The 24423-nt window shown below is 51.2% G+C and overlaps 1 protein-coding gene across 1 annotated transcript in view; it reads left to right on the top strand.

Annotated features, from left to right (window-relative positions):
- foxp4 (forkhead box P4) overlaps positions 1-24423 on the top strand; it is a 434368-nt gene that overhangs the window by 309231 nt on the left and 100714 nt on the right. The window contains exons 4-5 of the mRNA XM_070859285.1: positions 11021-11143; positions 13487-13603. Coding sequence (XP_070715386.1) covers positions 11021-11143; positions 13487-13603 — 240 coding nt within the window. The remainder of the gene's footprint in view (positions 1-11020; positions 11144-13486; positions 13604-24423) is intronic.

The following is a 24423-nucleotide window of genomic DNA, read 5'->3' as shown; positions in this document are numbered from 1 at the left end:
TAGGGAGGGAGTTCCAGGATTGTGACCCAGCGACGATGAAGGAACGGTCGATATATTTCCAAGTCAGGATGGTGTGTGACTGGGAGGGGAACGTGGAGGTGGTGGTGTTCCCATGCGCCTGCTGCCCTTGTCCTTCTAGGTGGTAGAGGTTGCGGGTTTGGGAGGTGCTGCCGAAGAAGCCTTGGCGAGTTGCTGCAGTGCATCTTGTAGATGGTAGATGGCATCTGATAATGTCTGCCGTACTCAAACAGGCCACTCACTGGGATTGTCATGTATTCAACGATCATTGTAACCCATGTATAAGCTAACCTAAGTTGTACACCTTGAGAACATTGACCACAAGGGGGTGAACTTGTGGGCTCATCTCCTGACGGTTTGTGGATCCAGGACGTACTCCCTGATGAAGGACCTTCTAGCGCCAGAGAAGCAGGCGGACAAGACGTTCGAAGAGCTCAGTAAGTTGATCGGGGAACACCTTAAACCAGCGAGCAGCATGCACATGGCGAGACACCGGTTTTACACGCACCGGCGGCGAAAAGGGCAAATCGTTCCAGACTTCGTGGCAGACCTCCGGCGACTGGCAAGCCTATGTAAGTTCCCAGATGCATGCAGAGTGGAGATGCTGTGAGACTTTTTTATTGAGGGTATCGGGCAAGCTGGGGTTTTCAGGAAAATGATTGAAACCAAAGACTTGACCTTGGAAGCGGCGGCTCTGATAGCCCAGACATTTATCTCAGGGGAGGAAGAGACCAGAATGATATATGACAAAAATCTTGGCTCAAATGCGGCAAATGACCAGGGAGTCAACATTATTAATGCGACACACAGTTCTCTAGGCAGACAAGGGCAATGGGACATGCCCCAGCATGTAGTCGAACCCAAAGGGGGAATTCAACAGAGACAATGGCTAGCTGAACGGCGATTCATGCCATCGCAATGGACAATGCGGCCAGTAATGGGGCCATCAACACCTGTTAATGGTTCACTTAAGGACAGTTACAGAGACAGTCAGAGACGATCGACTGGTAATGGACCTTTTGTTTCCAACAACGGGGCCTCCAGCTCATGTTGGAGGTGTGGAGGCAAACACCCAGCCAGAGCCTGCAGGTATCAGCAATATACCTGCAGAAACTGCAACGTCAGCGGTCACTTGGCGAGTATTTGCAGGAAGCCTGCAGCCAGGTTGATGTATGAGGAGCACAGGCCCGATGTAAGCCCTACGAGGCCAAATGAATACTGGGGGAAATCGCTGGAAGCTGAAGTTCAGCGAGTTCATGTGGAGCACATATACAGTTCATATACCAGGACGCCACCGATAATGATGAAAGTGCTCCTCAATGGCATCCCAGTATCAATGGAGCTAGACACGGGGGCCAGCCAGTCCCTGATGAGTATCAAACAGTTCGAAAGGTTGTGGGTGTCCAAGGCCAGGAGGCCAAAATTATTGCCGATTGACGCACAGCTACGGACATATACAAAGGAGATCATTCCGGTGCTAGGCAGCGCCACGATAGTCGTGACCCACAAAGATTCGGAGAACAGGTTGCCACTCTGGATTGTCCCGGGGGACGGTCCCGCACTACTGGGGAGGAGTTGGCTTGCTGTCATGAACTGGAAATGGGGCGATGTTCATGCAATTTTTTCTGTGGAGTGAGTATCATGCTCACAGTTCCTGGACAAATTTGACTCATTATTTCAACCCGGCATCAGCACTTTCATGGGGGCCAAGGTAGTGATTCACATAAACCCGGACGCCAGGCCAGTACACCACAAGGCCAGAGTGGTGCCGTACGTGATGCGGGAAAAGATAGAAGGCAAATTGGACCACCTGCTGAGGGAAGGCATCATCTCGCCAGTCGAATTCAGTGACTGGGCGAGCCCGATTGTGCCGGTGCTCAAGGTGGATGGGTCGGTCAGGATATGTGGCGATTACAAGGCCACCATCAATCGGGTGTCACTCCAAGACCAGTACCCGCTACCGAGAGCGGAGGACCTCTTTGCGACGCTATCCGGTGGCAAACTTTTTTCAAAATTGGACCTGACCTCAGCTTACATGACCCAGGAGCTGGCGAGTGAGTCGAAGAAGCTGACCACCATCACGACACACAAGGGGTTGTTTGAGTATAACAGATGTCCGTTCGGGATTCGCTCGGCCGCCGCAATCTTTCAGCGAAATATGGAAATCCTCCTCAAGTCGATTCCAAGGACGGTGGTTTTTCAGGACGACATCCTCATCACGGGTCGCGATACTGAAGAACACCTCCACAACCTGGAGGAGGTGCTACGCAGACTGGACCGGGTAGGACTGCGACTGAAAAAGGCGAAGTGCGTCTTCTTAGCTCCAGAGGTAGAATTCCTGGGGATGAGGGTAGCAGCAGACGGGATCAGCCCTACTGCGTCCAAAACGGAAGCGATCCAGAGAGCACCCAGACCCCATAACACGACGGAGCTGCGTTCGTTCCTGGGGCTCCTGAACTATTTTTGTAACTTTCTTCCCAAATTGAGCATGCTGTTAGAGCCGCTACACGTGCTCCTACGCAAAGGTCGCGATTGGGTCTGGGGGGACAGCCAGGAAAGGGCTTTTGATAGAGCACACAATTTGTTATGCTCCAACAAACTGTTAACGTTATATGACTCGTGTAAGAAACTAGTTTTAACGTGTGATGCGTCGTCCTATGGTGTCGGGTGTGTGTTGCAGCATGTGAATGCCAATGGTCAGTTACAGCCGGTAGCTTATGCCTCCAGAAGTCTGTCCCAGGCAGAAAGGGGCTACGGGATGGTAGAAAAGGAAGTGCTAGCATGTGTATATGCAGTAAAAAAAATGCACCAGTACCTGTTTGGCAGGAAATTTGAGCTGGAGACAGATCACAAACCCCTAACGTCCCTTTTGGCCGACAACAAGGCCATAAATGCAAATGCATCGGCCCACATACAGAGGTGGGCACTCACGTTAGCCGCCTATGACTATACAATTCGACACAGACCGGGCAATGAAAACTGCGCCGATGAACTCAGCAGGCTCCCACTAGCCACCACTGAGGGGACAGCTGAGCATGCTGCTGAGATGCTCATGGCTGTTGAAGCTTTCGAAAGCGAAGGCTCACCTGTGACAGCCCATCAGATTAAAGTCTGGACAAATAAAGACCCGCTACTGTCTTTAGTTAAGAAATGTGTCCTGAATGGGGACTGGGCAGCCATGTACGGGGCATGCCCTGAGGAATTTAAACCGTTTCATAGGCGCAAGGATGAACTCTCGATTCAGGCCGATTGCCTACTGTGGGGAAACCGAGTAGTCATGCCCCAGAGGGGCAGAGAGGTGTTTATCAGAGAACTTCACAATGAGCACCCGGGCATTGTCATGATGAAGGCAATTGCCAGGTCACACGTTTGGTGGCCAGGGATAGATGCAGACCTGGAACTTTGTGTTCGCAGGTGCAACACATGTGCTCAGCTGGGCAACGCACCCAGGGAAGCCCCCCTTAGCCCCTGGTCCTGGCCCACCAAGCCATGGTCACGCATCCATGTGGACTACGCAGGTCCTTTCATGGGAAAAATGTTTTTGGTTGTAGTATGGATTGAGTGTGCCATTTTAAATTCAACCACATCCTCTGCCACGATAGAAAATCTACGGGCAATGTTCGCCGCCCCTGGTCTACCGTATGTCTTGGTCAGCAACGGTGGACCGTGCTTCACAAGCACTGAATTCCAGGACTTCATCGCAGGCAATGGAATCAACCATGTCAGAACGGCACCGTTCAAGCCGGCCTCAAACGGCCAGGCAGAACGAGCAGTGCAGATAATCAAACAGGAGATGCTCAGAATCCAAGGGGGTTCCCTACAAAGCCGCTTATCACGCCTCCTGTTGGCCAATAGATCCCGACCACATTCGCTCACAGGGGCTCCACCCGCAGAGCTGCTAATGAAAAGGATGCTCAAAACCAGGTTATCCCTTATACACCCCACCATGAAAGAAATTGTTGAGAGCAGGCGCCAGTCACAATGTGACTACCATGACAGGAATGCGAGGGCGCGATGTATTGATGTCAATGATCCTGTTTTTGTCCTCAACTACACTGCAGGGCCTAAATGGCTCGCAGGCACTGTGATTGCCAAAGAGGGGTATAGGATTCTGGTCGTTAAACTTACCAATGGACAAATCTGCCGCAAACATGTGGATCAAACAAAAAGGAGGCTCAGCAACCCCATAGAAGCAGAGGAAGAACACGATATAGAGTTCACTCCACCACAGGTGACCGAACACCGGAACCAAAGGGAGGAGAGCCCAGTCACTGTGGGCAGTCCGGACAGGCCTGAGGCACCGCAAACAGCAGACACTCAGGCCAGCGCCCAACAACCGGAGCCCCAACTCAGGCGCTCTACAAGGGAGCGTAAACCACCAGAGAGACTTAACCTGTGATCCCAATAAGACTTTGGGGGGGGGAGGTGATGTCATGTATTCAACCAGCATTGTAACCCATGTATAAGCTGACCGAAGTTGTACACCTTGAGAACATTGACCACAAGGGGGTGAACTTGTGGGAAACACTCCTAACCTGGACTTTCAGGTATAAAAGGGGAAGCTCCACCCACCTTCATCTCTTGAGGTCTTGGTAATAAAGGTAACTGGTCACAGAGTGACCTCCTCTCGAGTATGGGCCTCGTGTGCAGTTATACTGTATAGTAAGGAAATATCAGGGGGGACACGTGAAGATGTTACTTGGTGAGTTACCAGAGGGCCATCGAGAGCCCAGGGGTCCATCCGACAGTACGTGGCCTCAAAAACTGTCTGAGCATCCTGCCTTACACAGGAAGTGATGTCAGCTGCTATTACTGGGTCACACTGTGAAGATTTAATTAGTAGGATTGCTGCACTTAATTGAAAACCAATTAGAAGCTGATGGATTTTGATTAGCAATTTAAATTTTTTTAATATATAATTTGTATGAACCAATTTCGGGCAGATGTGTGGGGTGTCCGTGAGGCAATGTGGAAATTACATTTAATGCAACTTGTACTGAGCCACTAACTGTTATATCTGACACACTGAACTCTGCCCGTGAAAAGCTATGGTATGCTCGCCCAGGCACCGAGCTACACTCACTGTCTCCCTGCTAGCCAATAAACCAGCAACACGGAGCTATCTTTACACTGACAATGGGAGAATTTTTAGCAAGAGGTTAATACGTTTATCTCTTTTTGATATCCTCAATCCCCTCTCCCTGCAGAGAAACAATTGCCAGTGATTGCCCTTCTCACAGAGGCACTGAGACACTATGGGCCTAGTTATATCGTCTGCTGATGATACATATCATCTGAAGGACGGCACTTCCGACAGTGCAGTACTCCCACAGTATTGCCCCTCCGACAGTGCAGCACTCCCTCAGTACTGCCCCTCCGACAGTGCAGATCTCCCTCAGTACTGCCCCTCCGACAGTGTGGCGCTCCCTCAGTACTGCCCCTCCGACAGTGCGGCGCTCCCTCAGTACTGCCCCTCCGACAGTGCACCATTCCCTCAGTACTGCCCCTCCGACAGTGCAGCACTCCCTCAGTACTGCCCCTCTGACAGTGCGGCGCTCCCTCAGTACTGCCCCTCTGACAGTGCGGCACTCCCTCAGCACTGCACTGGAGTCTCAGCCTAGATTTTTATGCTCAAGTTCCTGGAGTGGGCCTTGAACCCATGACCTTCTGACTCAGAGGCGAGAGTGCTGCCCACTGAGCTACGGCTGATACGAGGACACCAAGTGCGGTTCGAGCAGATTGCTGTTTGATTATGGCTTCCTCTGACTTGGAGTCTGTGGTTTAACATTGTTTCGGTCTTCTTGATTGCTGTTCTATGTTGGTTGGATGTGTTTAGTGTTGGGTATATTACCATGCCAATGTCTATTTCAACGTCATCCTTAGCCATGTCGAAGACGTTTGTGGAGGATGTGTGTCAGCTACTTTTCTTTCCGATCTGCAGTACTCTGCAGCTGTCCATTGAATTTCACCTGCCTTTGTCCTCCTCTTGTATATATTTTGTCCAATTCGTTGTGTAACCTTGGTGCCGTCTTCTCCAGTTCCATTGCCTGTCCCAGTTTGTTCACTTTACAATGAGTTTGTGAATCCGATTCTTCGACGTAAATTGGAAACAGCAGTGGTCCCAACATGGAGCCCTGACCCCCAGTCGCTATCCCCACGACACACCCTCCCCTCCGCCCCCCACACTGTGACCTAACTCTTCTAACCAGTTTCTGTTCTTCTCTACCCTTCCGCCAGTTCCTTAAGCGTTCCCAAGTGTTGCCACAAATCCCGACAGCTTTAGGGTTAGGGTTAGTGGGAAACCTTTGACGTGTAACTTTATCAAAGCTTTTTGGAAATCCCAGTACAGAGTATCTCAATGATGAATTGGGTTGTCCAAAGAAATGAAAGCGGGCAGCGTGGCTGGATCATCCCACCTGGAACTATTGTTTACTCCTCATCATTGATCATCGATCCCATTATTTTACATTAAATAGAAGTAAGACCAACGGGTCTGTCGCTCCCTGTGTCTGTTTTGTCAACCGACAACATTTGTACACCAAGTGAGTCTGTTTCCAATCTTCTGGAACCTTCCCGGGATCCATTAGCTCCCTCACAATGATCGTCAGTGCCTCACAGGTCCAACTCCCGAGTCTCTCTCAACACTTGGGGATAAAGCTCGTCTCTGGCGATTTATTTATCGAGAATTTCTCTCTCATTTATGTTAAAGTCCTGAATTTTTCCTCGTGTTGCTCATGTCGTCCCTTGTGAATAGTTTGAGGGAATATTTCCGATCATGCTCACGCTTGACTCCAAGTCCATTCGAATTTTCTCACCTCTACTCGCTGCAGTGGTACGGGAGAATATTTTATTGTTATGTTTTGACTTTTCTTAAATACACTCTCGGGCCGTGGGCGCACTGGTAAGGCCGACATTTATTGCTCATCCCGAGTTGTCCCGAGAACGTGGTTATGGGCCGCCTTCTCGAACCGCTGCAGTCCATGTGGCATTTGTTACAAAGCGAAGGGATTGTGAGGCCACTTCAGAGGGCAGTTAAGAGGCAACCTAGATTACTCTGGATTACTAGTCCAGTAACATAACCACGACACTAGTCTGAGCTTGTTGATTCGAGGTGTGGATTTGTTTTACAAGTCCAGCAATATTCCTTTAAAGGCGTTCCATTTGTCTTCTCCAGTTCCTTCGTTTTCATTCTTCCCTCATGTTTTTGAATTTTGCCCTTTTAAAGTTATAAACCTGGCTCCTAGACTTTGGCACAATTAAATCACAGATCATGTTAAACTTGACCATTCAGTGGTCACTGTTCCCAATGGTATGATAACTTTCACTTGTTAGGTCATTTGAGAATGACAAGTCAAGACCACTTGTTTGCCTCATGGGTTCGATGCTTAAGAATTCACAGCAGCACATTGCTATTAAGAACTAGTTGGTTTATTAGCAAAGGTTTAACAGTCACACTACACATTACCAATTCATCCACCAAGCTCACAACTGCATACCTCATCATGGATGACCTAGAATCAACTGGCTGGGGTTTTATTGAGTCTTGTGAACACCATATGACTGGCTAAGCCACTCCTAACTCAACAGCTCCATAAACCTGTGAGCATACTCACAACTGAATGCCAGTTTAGAGGCTATCATTATTTCAGGTGCATGGAGGTTCCTGAGTTGATAGGAGGAAGGGCTGAATGGTGACTCAGCTGCTAGAATGGGCTCGGAGGGGTGTCTCGTCGACTGGATCTCAGTCACCCCAATTCAAGCTTCCTGCACTCACTCAGATCTTTTTTGCTGTTGGTGCACATTCTCTCGGATAGAGACAGCCAACTTCCCGGGAATCTTTCACCAGGAAACTATCAATCGAAAAGAGAAGTGACTTCTGTCCCCCTCAAAGTGGGCTGGATTTAGATCCAGTGTCTGGGTGATAGAGCAGTGTGCATGTGAGTAACAGTGTGTGGGTAACAATGTGCGGGTGACAGTGTGTGGGTGACAGTGTGCGGGTGACAGTGTGTGGGTGACAGTGTGTGGGTGACAGTGTGCGGGTGACGGAGCAGTGTGTGGGTGACAGTGTGCGGGTGACAGGTGACAGTGTGTGGGTGACAGTGTGCGGGTGACAGGTGACAGTGTGTGGGTGACAGTGTGCGGGTGACAGGTGACAGTGTGTGAGTGACAGTGTGTGGGTGACAGTGTGCGGGTGACAGGTGACAGTGTGCGGGTGACAGTGTGCGGGTGACAGTGTGCGGGTGACAGTGTGTGGGTGACAGTGTGTGGGTGACGGAGCAGTGTGCGGGTGACAGTGTGCAGGTGACAGGTGACAGTGTGCGGGTGACAGTGTATGGGTGACAGTGTGCGGGTGACAGGTGACAGTGTGCGGGTGATAGGTGACAGTGTGCAGGTGACATTGTGTGGGTGACAGTGTGTGGGTGACAGTGTGTGGGTGACGGAGCAGTGTGCGGGTGACAGTGTGTGGGTGACAGTGTGTGGGTGACGGAGCAGTGTGCGGGTGACAGTGTGCGGGTGACGGGTGACAGTGTGCGGGTGATAGTGTGTGGTTGACAGTGTGCAGGTGACAATGTGCGGGTGACAGTGTGTGGGTGAAAGTGTGTGGGTGACAGTGTGCGGGTGACAGGTGACAGTGTGTGGGTGACAGTGTGCGGGTGACAGGTGACAGTGTGTGGGTGACAGTGTGCGGGTGACAGTGTGTGGGTGACAGTGTGCGGGTGACAGGTGACAGTGTGTGGGTGACAGTGTGCGGGTGACAGGTGACAGTGTGCGGGTGATAGTGTGCGGGTGACAGTATGTGGGTGACAGTGTGCGGGTGACAGGTGACAGTGTGTGGGTGACAGTGTGCGGGTGACAGGTGACAGTGTGTGGGTGACAGTGTGCGGGTGACAGTGTGTGGGTGACAGTGTGCGGGTGACAGGTGACAGTGTGTGGGTGACAGTGTGCGGGTGACAGGTGACAGTGTGTGGGTGACAGTGTGCGGGTGACAGTGTGCGGGTGACAGGTGACAGTGTGTGGGTGACAGTGTGCGGGTGACAGTGTGCGGGTGACAGTGTGCGGGTGATAGTGTGTGGGTGACAGTGTGTGGGTGACAGTGTGCGGGTGACAGGTGACAGTGTGTGGGTGACAGTGTGCGGGTGACAGTGTGTGGGTGACAGTGTGCGGGTGACAGGTGACAGTGTGTGGGTGACAGTGTGCGGGTGACAGGTGACAGTGTGTGGGTGACAGTGTGCGGGTGACAGTGTGCGGGTGACAGGTGACAGTGTGTGGGTGACAGTGTGCGGGTGATAGTGTGTGGGTGACAGTGTGTGGGTGACAGGTGACAGTGTGTGGGTGACAGTGTGCGGGTGATAGGTGATAGTGTGTGGGTGACAGTGTGCGGGTGACAGTGTGCGGGTGATAGTGTGTGGGTGACAGTGTGTGGGTGACAGTGTGCGGGTGACAGGTGACAGTGTGTGGGTGACAGTGTGCGGGTGATAGGTGATAGTGTGTGGGTGACAGTGTGCGGGTGACAGTGTGCGGGTGATAGTGTGTGGGTGACAGTGTGTGGGTGACAGTGTGCGGGTGACAGGTGACAGTGTGTGGGTGACAGTGTGCGGGTGACAGGTGACAGTGTGTGGGTGACAGTGTGTGGGTGACAGTGTGCGGGTGACAGGTGACAGTGTGTGGGTGACAGTGTGTGGGTGACAGTGTGCGGGTGATAGGTGATAGTGTGTGGGTGACAGTGTGCGGGTGACAGGTGACAGTGTGTGGGTGACAGTGTGCGGGTGACAGTGTGCGGGTGACAGTGTGTGGGTGACAGTGTGCGGGCGATATATTCAATGTCCTGTGTTGCTATTTCATTTCTTACCCACTGTCCGAGGGGATTACACACTCGTCTCTTTGTAAAGTCCCTCAGCGAGTTTTGGGCAACGTTCATATTATTTTATAAAGCTGCGGTGACCATATCTGGTTGAAGGCAACTCTCTAACTGGAGGGATAAGTTTAGGCTGAGCTGACCGAAAGTTCCGGATACTGTTACAGCGATCGAGAGAAAGGTTCTGATTAAAAATACTGCTCGGGCAGCGTGGGCTGAGTAATGTTCAGGGAACTATCGCCTACTGCAAGTATATTGCAAACCATCGAATAGTGAGGAAACAATCGAGAATGAGGTTCGGGGCAACTTAGAAATAACTTACATTAATACCTCAGGATGCTTTACAGGCAGAGAGCTGCTTTTTGAAGTGTAGTCACTCTGATAATTTAGGAAATGTGCACAGCAAGCTCCCACAAACAGCAATGTGATAATAACCAGATATGTTATGTTGATAACTGTAGACAGACACTTGAGCACGCGTGCACCTACACACATACACACATAGGTGTCACATTGGTGCTAACCTTCGCCCTCAGCTGACTATCTCCCCCCCCCTCCCCCCAGCCCCTCAATCCCCAGCCCCTCCAACCCCCGCCCCGCCCCCAGCCCCTCGCGCCCCCAGCCCCTCCGCCCGCCAAGCCCAGCCCCTCCCCCAGGCTCCTCCCCTCCAACCCCCCCACCACCCCCCCCCACCCCCCCTCCACCCCCACCACCCAGGCCCCACTCCCCAGTCCCTCCACCGCGCGCCCCCCGGCCCCTCCGCCCCCCCCCCCCCCACACACACCAAAGGAAGCCATTCGGCCCATCGAGCCTCTGCCAGCTCATTGAAAGAACTCTCCAATTATCCTTGTTCTTTCCCCATAGCCCTATAAATTATTCCCCCTCGAGTATTGATCCAATTCTCTCATGAAAGTTACGATTCAATCTGCTCCCCCTGTCCTTTCAGGCAGTGTGTTCCCGATCACACCTCGCTGCGTGAAAGCAAATTCCCCTCCTCCCCCTCTGGTTGTTTTGCCAATGATTTTCAGTCTGTGTCCCTCTGGTTACCGACCCTCTGCCCCTGGAACCAGTTTCTGCCTCTCGGCTCCACCAAGCCCCGGCCGATGTTGAACACCTCTGTTAACCGGAGATGGTGTTTGTTTGCAGGTTCCTGTGTCAGTGGCCATGATGAGTCCACAGGTGATCACCCCACAGCAGATGCAGCAGATCCTGTCTCCGCCCCAGCTCCAGGCGTTACTGCAGCAGCAGCAGGCCGTCATGTTACAGCAGGTAAGCAGCGTGCGGCGTTACACGGGGGAGAGCGACATGTAGTAATACCTCTCGCACCGACACTGCGGTACGTGGTCAGCTTCTGTTCCCCCGTTAGCGTCAGTCGGTCAGCGGTTGCCCTCAGGCCTCCTGGCACATGATCGCTGACCCACCAACGGGTTCCTCGGCCTCACTCGTTCCTCCAGAGCAGGTTTGACCCCCAGTGTAAGCCCGGCCTGTGGATCGGGAACACGCCTTCCTTTACCCAAACTCACAGGACACCACCCTGGGAACTAGCAGGCTGGCCATGATGCTGCCATGGCTACAAATACTCAAACACTCCCCACCTCCATGCCCCACCCCCCCCTCCCTACGCCTGCTTCCCCACCCACCCCATCCCGATCCCCCTTCCCCCTCTGCCCAAACTGCTCTCCCCAACCCCCCCCTCATCAACCCTCCACCCCACCGGACTCCCCCTCCCTGACCCCCCTTCCCCGTCCCCCCCTCTACGACACCCCCGCCAGACCCCCCCATCCCCAACCCCCCTTCTGTGACCCCCCCTCCCTGACCCCCCTTCCCTGTCCCCCCCTCTGCGACCCCCCCTCCCCGACCCCCACTCCCCGATCCCTCTCCCCGACCCTCCATCCCCACCCCCAGTCTCCCCGACCCCCCCCTCCCCGACCCCCACTCCCCGATTCCTCTCCCTGACCCTCCATCCCCACCCCCAGTCTCCCCGACCCCCCCCCCCTTCCTGACCTCCCCTCCACGACCCACCTCCCCGACCCCCCCCTCGCCGGTCCCCTCATCCCGACCCCCCCTCTCCCTGACCCCCCTTCCCCGACCACTCTCCCCGAACCCTCCTCCCCGACCCCCTCTTTCCGACCCCCCCTCCCCGACCCCCCTTCCCCATCCCCCATCCCCTCTTCCCGAACCCCCCCTCCCCACCCCCCTCTCCCCGACCCCACCTCCCGATCCCCTCCTCCCTGCACCCTCTTTCCCTGTGCCCCCTCTCTGATTAAAGGAGCCGATAGTGTAGATATATTAAGGGTCACGGAAGCAAGGTTGGGTAGATTGAGTTAAAATACAGATCAGCCACAATCTCACTGAGTGGTGTAACAGGCTCGAGGGGCTCAATGGCCTTCTCCTGTTCCTGTGTAACAGGCTCGAGGGGCTCAATGGCCTTCTCCTGTTCCTGTGTAACAGGCTCGAGGGGCTCAATGGCCTTCTCCTGTTCCTGTGTAACAGGCTCGAGGGGCTCAATGGCCTTCTCCTGTTCCTGTGTAACAGGCTCGAGGGGCTCAATGGCCTTCTCCTGTTCCTGTGTAACAGGCTCGAGGGGCTCAATGGCCTTCTCCTGTTCCTGTGTAACAGGCTCGAGGGGCTCAACGGCCTCCTCCTGTTCCTGTGTAACAAGCTCGAGGGGCTCAATGGCCTCCTCCTGTTCCTGTGTAACAGGCTCGAGGGGCTCAATGGCCTTCTCCTGTTCCTGTGTAACAGGCTCGAGGGGCTCAACGGCCTCCTCCTGTTCCTGTGTAACAAGCTCGAGGGGCTCAATGGCCTTCTCCTGTTCCTGTGTAACAGGCTCGAGGGGCTGAATGGCCTCCTCCGGTTCCTGTGTAACAGGCTCGAGGGGCTGAATGGCCTCCTCCTGTTCCTGTGTAACAGGCTCGAGGGGCTGAATGGCCTCCTCCTGTTCCTGTGTAACAGGCTCGAGGGGCTGAATGGGCCTCCTCCTGTTCCTGTGTAACAGGCTCGAGGGGCTGAATGGCCTCCTCCTGTTCCTGTGTAACAGGCTCGAGGGGCTGAATGGACCCTCCTGTTCCTGTGTAACAGGCTCGAGGGGCTGAATGGACCCTCCTGTTCCTGTGTAACAGGCTCGAGGGGCTGAATGGCCCCCTCCTGTTCAGCGAGTGGGCTTTCTGCAGTGAGACGCACAAACCATAAGCGAGGAACTGAAGCACGAAGAGTTAATTCCAGCGGTGTTGACGAGCACTTGCTGCCCTACGCGAGCTATAATCAGTTCCTTTCACTTTAAATGAGCCACCGTTCCAAATTAATATATTTCTCCGATCTTTCTAAACATAGCAGTCATCCCAAGCAGAAATTTACAGGTTCCTCATCTACATGTCACCAGCACACAATGATCCCACAGACCCTGTAGGATTACACTGACAGATGATTAACTTTCCACCGAGAATTTAATTGCTGTTGTCTCACGCAGAATAGCGGTGAAGTTTGCACTGTACGTGGCTATTGTTCTGATATTAATTCTCTGATTGCTTCATCTGTGAGTTTTTTTAAAATCCTAACTGAGATCCTTTGTGTGTTGTGTGTGTGTTTCCCCCCTCTTCCGTTTATTAACAGCTTCAGGAGTATTACAAGAAGCAACAGGAACAATTGCATCTTCAGCTGCTCACACAGCAACAACAGCAACAACAACAACAACAACAGCAGCAACAGGCCATCAAACAGCCGAAAGAGGTGCGTTGCTCCCGGAAACCTTTGGGGTGTGAGTCTGGGCAGTGGCATCGCAATCCTGTTCCCAGCCAACATCCAGGCGCATAAAGAAAGTCTTGGGTTTATATAGCGCCTTTCACATCCACCAGCGTCTCAAAGCGCTTTACAGCCAATGAAGTACTTTTGGAGTGCAGTCACTGTTGTAATGTGGGAAACACAGCAGCCAATTTGCGCTCAGCAAGCTCCCACACACAGCAATGTGATGACAGCCAGATAATCTGCTTTTTTGTTATGCTGATAACTGTAGACAGACACACGCATTTGCGTGCACATGCATACATGCACACATACAGACAGACACACACAAACGCACACATACATGCACATAAGACATACACAGACACACGCTCACATGCACACATACAGGCATACACATACACACACAAACACGCACATAGGCGGACACACACCTGCATACACACACACACACAGACACACACATACAGACAGAGACGCACTCGCACATATGCACACGGACACACACGCATGCACAGACATACACACACTGTCACACTTCACAGATGTTGAGAGTAATTGTCACTCCCTTGTTTCCCCAATTCAGACCAGATCCAGTCTGGCGCCCGACACTGTAGTTGTGGACCCAGAAGGCGTGAGGTTTGAAGCAGGCCATCCATTTCTTGATGGGTTCTCGAGGAAGTTTTAGAATGTAGACAGATATCAAGTCATGTTTGCCTTCTTATATCTTGTGTCGGGAACTGAGACGGTGAATTTTCACCAGCTGCGGACTTGTTATCAGCACTCAAACCGTGAATCTGCTCGGCGTCCATTGTGCTGCTTGCCCTGATCCTGTCCTGACCCCTCCTGCTGCCCCAATCCCCCTCCCCATCCTTTCTTCTGCTGCTTCGATCCCGCACTTACCTCATTTTGGAATTTATAGGAGGAGAAATGGCCCGGAATGGGGAGGGAGACACTCCTGGAGAAATGGGAGCTTGCTGGGTATTGGGATGGTGGTGAAAGGCGGATTACCTCGGATGTGGGTTGGAGAGAAACATTGGCAGCTTCTGTCAATCTTCACCAAACCGCAATTAAACTCGAACTGACCTCAGGATTACACAGGATATACGGCACAGGATCAGGCCATTCGGCCCAACCAGTCCATGCTCCACTCGAGTCTCCTCCCGTCTTTCCTCAAATAAATCGATCAGCATAACCCTCTATTCCCTTCTCCCTCATATACTTGTCCAGCCTCCCCTTAAATACATTGATACTATTCACCTCAACCCCTCCCTGTGGCAGCGAGTTCCACATTCTCACCACTCTCTGGGTAAAGAAGTTCCTCCTGAATTCCCCATTGGATTTCTAGGTGATTATCTTATATTGATGGCCTCTAGTTATGCTCTTCCCCACAAGTGGAAACACTCTCTCTGAATCCACTCTATCAAAACCTTTCAAGACCTCTATTGATGTTTACAGCAATTACATTGTGTGGCCTTAATGCGACTGGATAGTTGAGTCACAGATCCACCTGAGCAGCAGAATAATACGTCGGCCATGACTTGGGACCGCAGTCTTACCTTTAACAATCACTGGAGGATTGTGGCCAATTCTGGGCACCGCAGTACAGGAAGGATGTCAAGGACTTGGAGAGGGTGCAGGGGAGATTCACCCGAATGGTACCAGGGATGAGGGACTTCAGTTATGTGGATAGACTGGAGAAGCTTAGCGCAGAGAAGGTTAAGGGGACATTTGACAGATGTGTTCAAAATTATCAAGGGTTTTGATCGAGTAAATAAGGAGAAACAGTTTCCAGGGGCAGGAGGGTTGGTAACCAGAGGACACAGATTTAAGGTGATAGATAAAGAACAGAGGGGAGATGAGGAAACATTGTTTACTCAGTGAGGTGTTGTGATCTAGAATTTTCTGCCTGAAAGGGCGGTGTGAGTCTTCTTCTGAGGCAGTCCCTCGGAGTCGAGGATGACTTGCTCCCACACTAACATGAGTTCTCAGGTGACTGATGAGTCCAATGAGGGACCTACAGTCTCTGTCACAGGTGGGGCAGACGGTGGTTGGAGGGACGGGTGGGTGGGGTACCTGGGTTGTCGTTCGCTCCTTCCGTTGTCTGCGTTTGATTTCTGCATGCTCTCGGCAACAAGACTCGAGGTGTTCAGCGCCCTCCCGGATACTTCTCCTCCACTTTGGGCAGTCTTGGGCCAGGGATTCCCAGGTGTCGGTGGTGATGTTGCATTTTATCAGGTGTCCTTGAAATGTTTTCTCTGCCCACCTGGGGCTCGCCTGCCGTGTCAGAGTTCCGAGTAGAGCGCTTGCTTTGGGAGTCTCGTATCGGGCATGCCGACAATGTGGCCTGTCCATTGGAGCTGGTCGAGCATGGTCAGTGCCTCGATGCTGGGGATGTTGGCCTGAGCGAGGACACTGACGTTGGTGCGTCTGTCCTGTCAATGGATTTGCAGGATCTTGTGGAGGCAGCGTTGGTGGTATCTCTCCAGTGTTTTGAGGTGCCTGCTGTACATAGTCCACGTCTCTGAGCCATATAGGAGGGCGGATATCACCACTGCTCTGTAGACCATGAGCTTGGTGCCGGGATTGAGATCCTGGTCTTCAAACACTCTCTTCCTCAGGCGACCGAAGGCTGTGCTGGCGCACTGAAGGCGGTGTTGGACTTTGTCATCGAAGTCTGCTCTTGTTGACAATAGGCTCCCGAGGTATGGAAAATGGTCCACGTTGTCCAAGGCCGTGGATTTTGATAATCGGGGGGCAGTGCTGTGTACATTCAATAGTAAATTTCAAAAGGGAAATGAATAAATACTTGAAGGGGAAATGGTTGCAGGGCGATGGGGAAAGAGCAGGGGGGAGTGGGACTGATTGGATCACTCTGTCACAGAGCCGGCACAGGCAGGATGGGCCGAATGGCCTCCTTCTGTGCGGTATCATTCGATGATTATGCGTTTGACTTATCATCAACATTACCTCTCAGCAACTGCTCCTCAACCCTCTCTTCAATCTGTTGCACTCGACAAAAACAACACAGTGAGGGACCCTTCTCCCAATCACACACCAAACCCACGATAAACAGACAGCACTTTGATCATCAGATCGAGATGGGAGAGGTTTATGGGGTTCATTTCCAACGTACCGGTGGAGTGCTCTGGGTCGGATCCAGTTACGAAAACCGTCCAACATTCCTTCCCTTCCAGGGCAGTCTGTGGCAGGAAAAAAGTCGGAGATGGTTCTGTGAACTTAGGACAGAAACATGTCATGCAGGCAGTAAAAGGGAGCTTTAGTCTGTATCTAACCCCGTGCTGTACCTGCCCTGGGAGTGTTTGATGGGACAGTGTAGAGGGAGCTTTACTCTGTATCTAACCCCCTGTACCTGCCCTGGGAGTGTTTGATGGGACAGTGCAGAGGGAGCTTTACTTTGTATCTAACCCCTGTACCTACCCTGGGAGTGTTTGATGGGACAGTGTAGAGGGAGCTTTACGCTGTATCTAACCCCCTGAAACCGCCCAGGGAGTGTTTGATGGGACAGTGTAGAGGGAGCTTTACTTCTTATCTAGCCCTGTGCTGTACCTGCCCTGGGAGTGTTTGATGGGGCAGTGCAGAGGGAGCTTTACTCTGTATCTAACTCCCCATACCTGCCCTGGGAGTGTTTGATGGGGACAGTGTAGAGGGAGCTTTACTTTGTATCTAACTCCCTGTACCTGCCCTGGGAGTGTTTCATGGGACAATGTAGAGGGAGCTTTACTCTGTATCTAACACGTGCTGTACCTGCCCTGGGAGTGTTTGATGGGACAGTGTAGAGGGAGCTTTACTCTGTATCTAACCCCTGTACCTGCCTTGGGAGTGTTTGATGGGACAATGTAGAGGGTGCTTTACTCTGTATCTAACACGTGCTGTACCTGCCCTGGGAGTGTTTGATGGGACAGTGTAGCGGGAGCTTTACTCTGTATCTAACCCCATGCTCTACCTGCCCTGAGATTGTTTGATGGGACAGTGTAGAGGGAGCATTACTTTATATCTAACCCCCTGTAACTGCCCTGGGAGGGTTTGATGGGACTGGGTAAGGGAGCCTTACTCTGTATCTAACCCCCTGAAACTGCCCTGGGAGTGTTTGATGGGGACAGTGTCGTGGGAGCTTTACTCTGTATCTAACCCCGTGCTGCACTTGCCCTGGGAGTGTTTGATGGGACAGTGTAGAGGGAGCTTTACTCTGTATCTAACCTCATGCTGTACCTGCCCTGGGAGTGCTTGATGGGACATTGTAGAGGGAGCTATACTCTGTATCTAACCTCATGCTGTACCTGCCCTGGGAGTGTTGGATAGGAAAGTGTAGAGGGAGCTTTACCCTCTATCTAACCCGTACTGTACCTGCCCTGGGAGTGTTTGATGGGATAGTGCAGAGGGAGCTTTACTCTGTATCTAACCCCCTGTACCTGCCCTGGGAGTGTTTGATGGGACAGTGCAGAGGGAGCTTTACTCTGTATCTAACCCCCTGTACCTGCCCTGGGAGTGTTTGATGGGACAGTGTAGAGGGAGCTTTTTTGGTAGTCTGTCGTATCTAACAAAGATGTTGATATGCTAATCATCAATGGCATGTGTCTTCAAGTGGCTGTATCGGCCAATTCTGGATACACATAGTCTCTTGCACGTGGGACAAGGGAAGTTCGATGTGCCTGATGCCGACAGTACTGCCACCTGATGTCGTCTATCTCTAGTGTCCTGCAGGCGTTGACATCGGCTTTCTTCGCAGGTCTGGCAGGCAGTCCTGGTGAGGGTTACCACTGGATTTTATTAGCTGCAGTATTCTCCAGGTCCTTTGGTCGGATGCCACAGTACTGGAGGTTAGCCTTGATGCAATCTTTGTAGCGCTTGCGGGGGCGCCCCTGGTGTCTTCGGCCTTCACAGAGCTCGCCGTGAAGAAGCTGATGAGGGATCCTTGACTCATCCATGTGGATGACATGTCCAGCCCACCGGAACTGGGCTCGCCTGACCATCACCTCGATACTAGTTGATTGTGCTCTCTCCAGAACCTCAAAGTTTGACACCTGGTCTTGCCAGCGTATGTGGAGTATAGATCTCAGACTGCGCCTATGGAAAGCTTCCAACTATTTGATGTGACACCTGTAGAGTGTTCAGGTCTCACATCCATAAAGGAGAGATGAGAGAACGACTGCTCTATACACCAACAGTTTAGTTGACAGTCGGATGTGGTGGTGACTCAACACCTTGGTGCACAAGCGACCAATGCCTGGCTGGCTTTACAGATCCTTGCATCAATCTCCTTGTCAAGGACCCATCACTTGATATGGTGTTGCCAAGGTACTTGCAGCTGTCCACTGACTTTAGTTGTATACTGCCGATGGAGACTGTGGGAGCAGGTGCTGTGGTGCCAGGGGCTGGCTGATCGAGAACCTCGGTTTTACTAAGGCTGATGGGTAGGCCAAAGAGTTCTGTTCCCGCAGCAAATTTGCTGAGTATGAATTGTAGGTCACTCTCCTTGTGTGCCATAAGGGCGCAGTCGTCAGCAAAGAGTGTCTCTAGGATGAGTCGTTTCCGTACTTTGGTCTTTGCAGCAAGGCGGCGGAGGTCGAACAGTGAACCATCGAATCGATATTTCAGGTAGACCCCAAGCTCCAAGTCTTTTATGGCATAGTTCAAGACGCAAGTAAAGAATAAGTTGAAAGAACTGGAGCGAGTACACAACCTTGATTCACTCCATTTGCGGTGGCAGTCTGAGAGCACTTCACCTGTCATGTTGTCATGAAACAGCTCGATGATGTGGACAAACTTCCTTGGGCACCCACGTTTCGTCAAGATTAACCACAGCGCTACTCTGTTGACAGTATCAAAGGCCTTGGTGAGGTCAATAAATACAGCGTACAGGTCCATGTTCTGCTCAATGCACTTCTCCTGCATGTGTAGAGGAAGTTTTACTCTGTATCTAACCCGTGCTGTAGCTGCCCTGGGAGTGTTTGATGGGACAGTGTAGAGGGTGCTTTACTCTGTATCTAACCCCGTGCTGTACCGGCCCTGGGAGTGTTTGATGGGACAGTGTAGAGGGAGCTTTACTCTGTATCTAGCTCCGTGCTGTACCGGCCCTGGGAGTGTTTGATGGGATAGTGTAGAGGGAGCTTTACTTTGCATCTAACCCCATGCTGTACCTTCCCTGGGAGTGTTTGATGGGACAGTGTAGAGGGAGCTTTACTCTGTATCTAACCCCGTGCTGCACCTGCCCTGGGAGTGTGTGATGGGACAGTGTAGAGGGAGCTTTACTCTGTATCTAACCCGTGCTGTACATGCCCTGGGAGTGTTTGATGGGACAGTGTAGAGGGAGCTTTACTCTGTATCTAACCCGTGCTGTACCTGCCCTGGGAGTGTTTGATGGGACAGTTTGATGGGACCAAACAGTAGTAATGAGGTTGGGGACAGCATCAACCAAGAAATTAGGGATGCGTGCAATAAAGGTACAGCAGTTATCATGGGCGACTTTAATCTACATATAGATTGGGCTGACCAAACTGGTAGCAATGCGGTGGAGGAAGATTTCCTGGAGTGTATTAGGGATGGTTTTCTCGACCAATATGTCGAGGAACCAACTCGAGAGCTGGCCATCCTAGACTGGGTGATGTGTAATGAGAAAGGACCAATTAACAATCTTGTTGTGCGAGGCCCCTTGGGAAGAGTGACCATAATATGGTAGAATTCTTTGTTAAGATGGAGAGGGACACAGTTACTTCAGAGACTAGGGTCCTGACTTAAGGAAAGGTAACTTCGATGGTATGAGACGTGAATTGGCTAGGATAGACTGACAAACATTTAAAGATCACGTTGATGAACTTCAACAATTTTCCTTCCCTGTCTGGAGTAAAAATAAAACAGGGAAGGTGGCTCAACCGTGGCTAACAAGGGAAATTAAGGATAGTTTTAAATCCAAGGAGGAGGCATATAAATTGGCCAGAAAAAGCAGCAAACCTGAGGACTGTGAGAATTTTGTAATACAGCAAAGGAGGACAAAGGCTTTAATTAGGAGGGGGATAATAAAGTATGTGAAGAAGTTTGCTGGGGAATTAAAAACTGACTACAAAAGCTTTGATAGACATGTGAAGAGAAAAAGATTAGTGAAATAAAACATAGGTTCCTTGCAGTCAGATTCAGGTGAATTTATAATGGGGAACAAAGAAATGGTGGACCAGTTAAACAAATTCTTTGGTTCTGTCTTCACGTAGGAAGACACAAATAAGTCTCTACACTGTCCCATCAAACATTCCCAGGGCAGGTACAGCACGTATGATACATAGAAACATAGAAACATTGAAAATAGGTGTAGGAGTAGGCCATTCGGCCCTTCGAGCCTGCACCATCATTCAATAAGATCATGGCTAATCATTCCCTCAGTACCCCTTTCCTGCTTTCTCTCCATACCCTTTGATCTCTTTAGCCATAAGGGCCATATCTAACTCCCTCTTGAATATATCCAATGGTATCAACAACTCTCTGCGACAGGGAATTCCACAGGTTAACAACTCTCTGAGTGAAGAAGTTTCTCCTCATCTCAGTCCTAAATGGCCTACCCCTTATCCTAAGACTATGTCCTCTGGTTCTGGACTTCCTGAACATCGGGAACATTCTTCCAGCATCGAACCTGTCCCGTCCCGTCAGAATCTTATGCGTTTCTATGAGATACCTTCTCATCCTTCTAAACTCCAGTGAATAAAGGCCCAGTTGATCTAGTCTCTCCTCATATGTCAGTCCAGCCATCCCTAGAATCAGTCTGGTGAACCTTCGCTGCACTCCCTCAATAGCAAGAATGTCCTTCCTCAGATTGAGAGACCAAAACTGAACCCAGTATTCCAGGTGAGGCCTCACCAAGGCCCTGTACAACTGCAGTAAGACCTCCCTGCTCCTATACTCAAATCCCCTAGCTCTGAAGGCCAACATACCATTTGCCTTCTTCACCCACTGCTGTACCTGCATGCCAACTTTCAATGACTGATGAACCATGACACCCAGGTCTTGTTGCACCTCCCCTTTTTCTAATCTGCCGCCATTCAGATAATATTCTGCCTTCATGTTTTTGCCCCTAAAATGGATAACCTCACATTTATCCACAGTATACTGCATATGCCATGCATTTGTCTACTCACCTAACCTGTCCAAGTCACCCTGCAGCCTCTTAACGTCCTCCTCACAGCTCACACAGCCACCCAGTTTAATGTCATCTGCAAATTTGGAGATATTACACTCAATTCCTTCATCTAAATCGTTAATGAATATTGTAAAGAGCTGGGGTCCCAGCACTGAGCCCTGCGGCACTCCACTAGTCACTGCCTGCCATTCTGAAAAGGACCCGTTTATCCCAACTCTCTGCTTCCTGTCTGCCAACTAGTTCTCTATCCACATCAGTACATTACCCCCAATAACATGTGCTTCGATTTTGCACACCAATCTCTTGTGTGGAACCTTGTCAAAAGCCTTTTGAAAGTCCAAATAGACCATATTCGCTGGTTCTCCCTTGTCCACTCTGCTAGTTACATCCTCAAAAATTTCCAGAAGATTTGTCAAGCATGATTTCCCTTTCATAAATCCATGCTGATGAGGGAGCTTTACTCTGTATCTAACCCCCTGAACCTGCCCTGGGAGTGTTTGATGGGACAGTGTAGAGGGAGCTTTACTCTGTATCTAACCCCCTGTACCTGCCCTGGGAGTGTTTGATGGGACAGTGTAGAGGGAGCTTTACTCTGTATCTAGTCCTGTGCTGTACCTGCCCTGGGAGTGTTTGATGGGACAGTGTAGAGGGAGCTTTACTCTGTATCTAACCCCCTGTACCTGCCCTGGGTGTGTTTGATGGGACAGTGTAGAGGGAGCTTTCCTCTGTATCGAGTCCTGTGCTGTACCTGCCCTGGGAGTGTTTGATGGGACAGTGTAGAGGGAGCTTTACTCTGTATCTAACTCCCTGTACCTGCCCTGGGTGTGTTTGATGGGACAGTGTAGAGGGAGCTTTCCTCTGTATCGAGTCCTGTGCTGTACCTGCCCTGGGAGTGTTTGATGGGATTGTAGAGGGAGCTTTACTCTGTATCTAACCCCCTGTACCTGCCCTGGGTGTGTTTGATGGGACAGTGTAGAGGAAGCTTTCCTCTGTATCGAGTCCTGTGCTGTACCTGCCCTGGGAGTGTTTGATGGGACAGTGTAGAGGGAGCTTTACTCTGTATCTAACCCCCTGTACCTGCCCTGGGTGTGTTTGATGGGACAGTGTAGAGAAAGCTTTCCTCTGTATCTAGTCCTGTGCTGTACCTGCCTGGGGTGTATCTGATATTAACACATGTGACTGCCTAATTTGTGAACATATAATTTGAGTCAGCTCTTTGATCCTATCTAACTTTGATGGGGACAAATTTCAGAAAACCAAAACTAGAAAATGCTTCGAAGCTTTTTTTTACAAAAGGTATTCTGGTCACGCTGCCGAGAAGAATAACCAGTGAAACATTTTGCGGGCCTGGTCCTCGACCCTCCCTGTCAGACCCTCATCTTCACACCTGTCCGCTAAAACCCATAATGGCTTCCAGATTGTGTAAGTATTCCCACTCTTTGTTCTGTGTGCAGATCCGCTGCCCAGCACATGGTCTCGGCACTCTCCATCTGGCACAACTTCACTGCTTCAGAGTTGGATATTCGGGGCACACCAGGCTCCCCCCGGGAGATGAGAGTGGAGTGTTTATAGCTGGCTGTCTGTGCAAACCCAGGAACGGTGCAGTGCATGCGAGCAAAGAGAATTGGACCTTTAATGCAGACAATGTGTCCGTGAATTCCTGATGGATGGGAAGGTCACGGTAATAACCTTTCTGAGGGCCTGCAGTATTTCCCTTGTGATTATCGGTGTAACGAGGAGGTCAGGAGATAAATGGATACTTGAGGGTTGCGATGCTGAGATCCAGCCAGACTTAGGGTTCAGCGTGTTTTCTTTCCTCTGGCTGTAGGGAGCTTGAGTGAATTTATTTCCAGTCTCAACCCAGTTTTTAGTCGGGGCAATTCAGCAACACAGAACTGCTGAGTATTGGCACACATTCTGCCCAAGACAGGCCACAAGTCTGGAAGTGTCGCATTCAAAAGATGACAATACCTCAGTAAGGTTAGGGCAAGGTTCCGGGAGATTCACTCTGTATCTAACCCCCTGTACCGGCCCTGGGAGTGTTTGATGGGACAGTGGACAGGGAGCTTTACTCTATATCTAACCCCCTGCTGTACCAGCCCTGGGAGTGTTTGATGGGACAGTGGAGAGGGAGCTTTACTCTATATCTAACCCCATGCTGTAACTGCCTTGGGAGTGTTTGATGGGACAGCATAGAAGGAGCTTTACTCTGTATCTAACCTGTGCTGTGGCTGCCTTGGGAGTGTTTGATGGGACAGTGTAGAGGGAGCTTCACTCTGTATCTAACCCGTGCTGAACCTGCCCTGGGAGTGTTTGATGGGACAGTGTAGAGGGAGCTTTACTCTGTATCTAACCCCCTGTACCGGCCCTGGGAGTGTTTGATGGGACAGTGTAGAAGGAGCTTTACTCTGTATCTAACCCCCTGTACCTGCCCTGGGAGTGTTTGATGGGACAGTGTAGAAGGAGCTTTACTCTGTATCTAACCGCATGCTGTACCTGACTTGGGAGTGTTTGATGGGACAGTGTAGAGGGAGCTTTACTCTATATCTAACCATGCTGTACCAGCCCTGGGATTGTTTGATGGGACAGTGTCGAGGGAACTTACTCTGTATCTAACTCTGTAATGTATTTGCCCTGGGAGTGTTGGATGGGACAGTGTAGA

Source organism: Pristiophorus japonicus, chromosome 17 (genome assembly GCF_044704955.1).
Source record: "Pristiophorus japonicus isolate sPriJap1 chromosome 17, sPriJap1.hap1, whole genome shotgun sequence".
Lineage (NCBI taxonomy): Eukaryota > Metazoa > Chordata > Chondrichthyes > Pristiophoridae > Pristiophorus > Pristiophorus japonicus.
The sequence above is the reverse complement of the archived record's forward strand: the minus strand, read 5'-3'. Positions and strand labels throughout refer to the sequence as shown.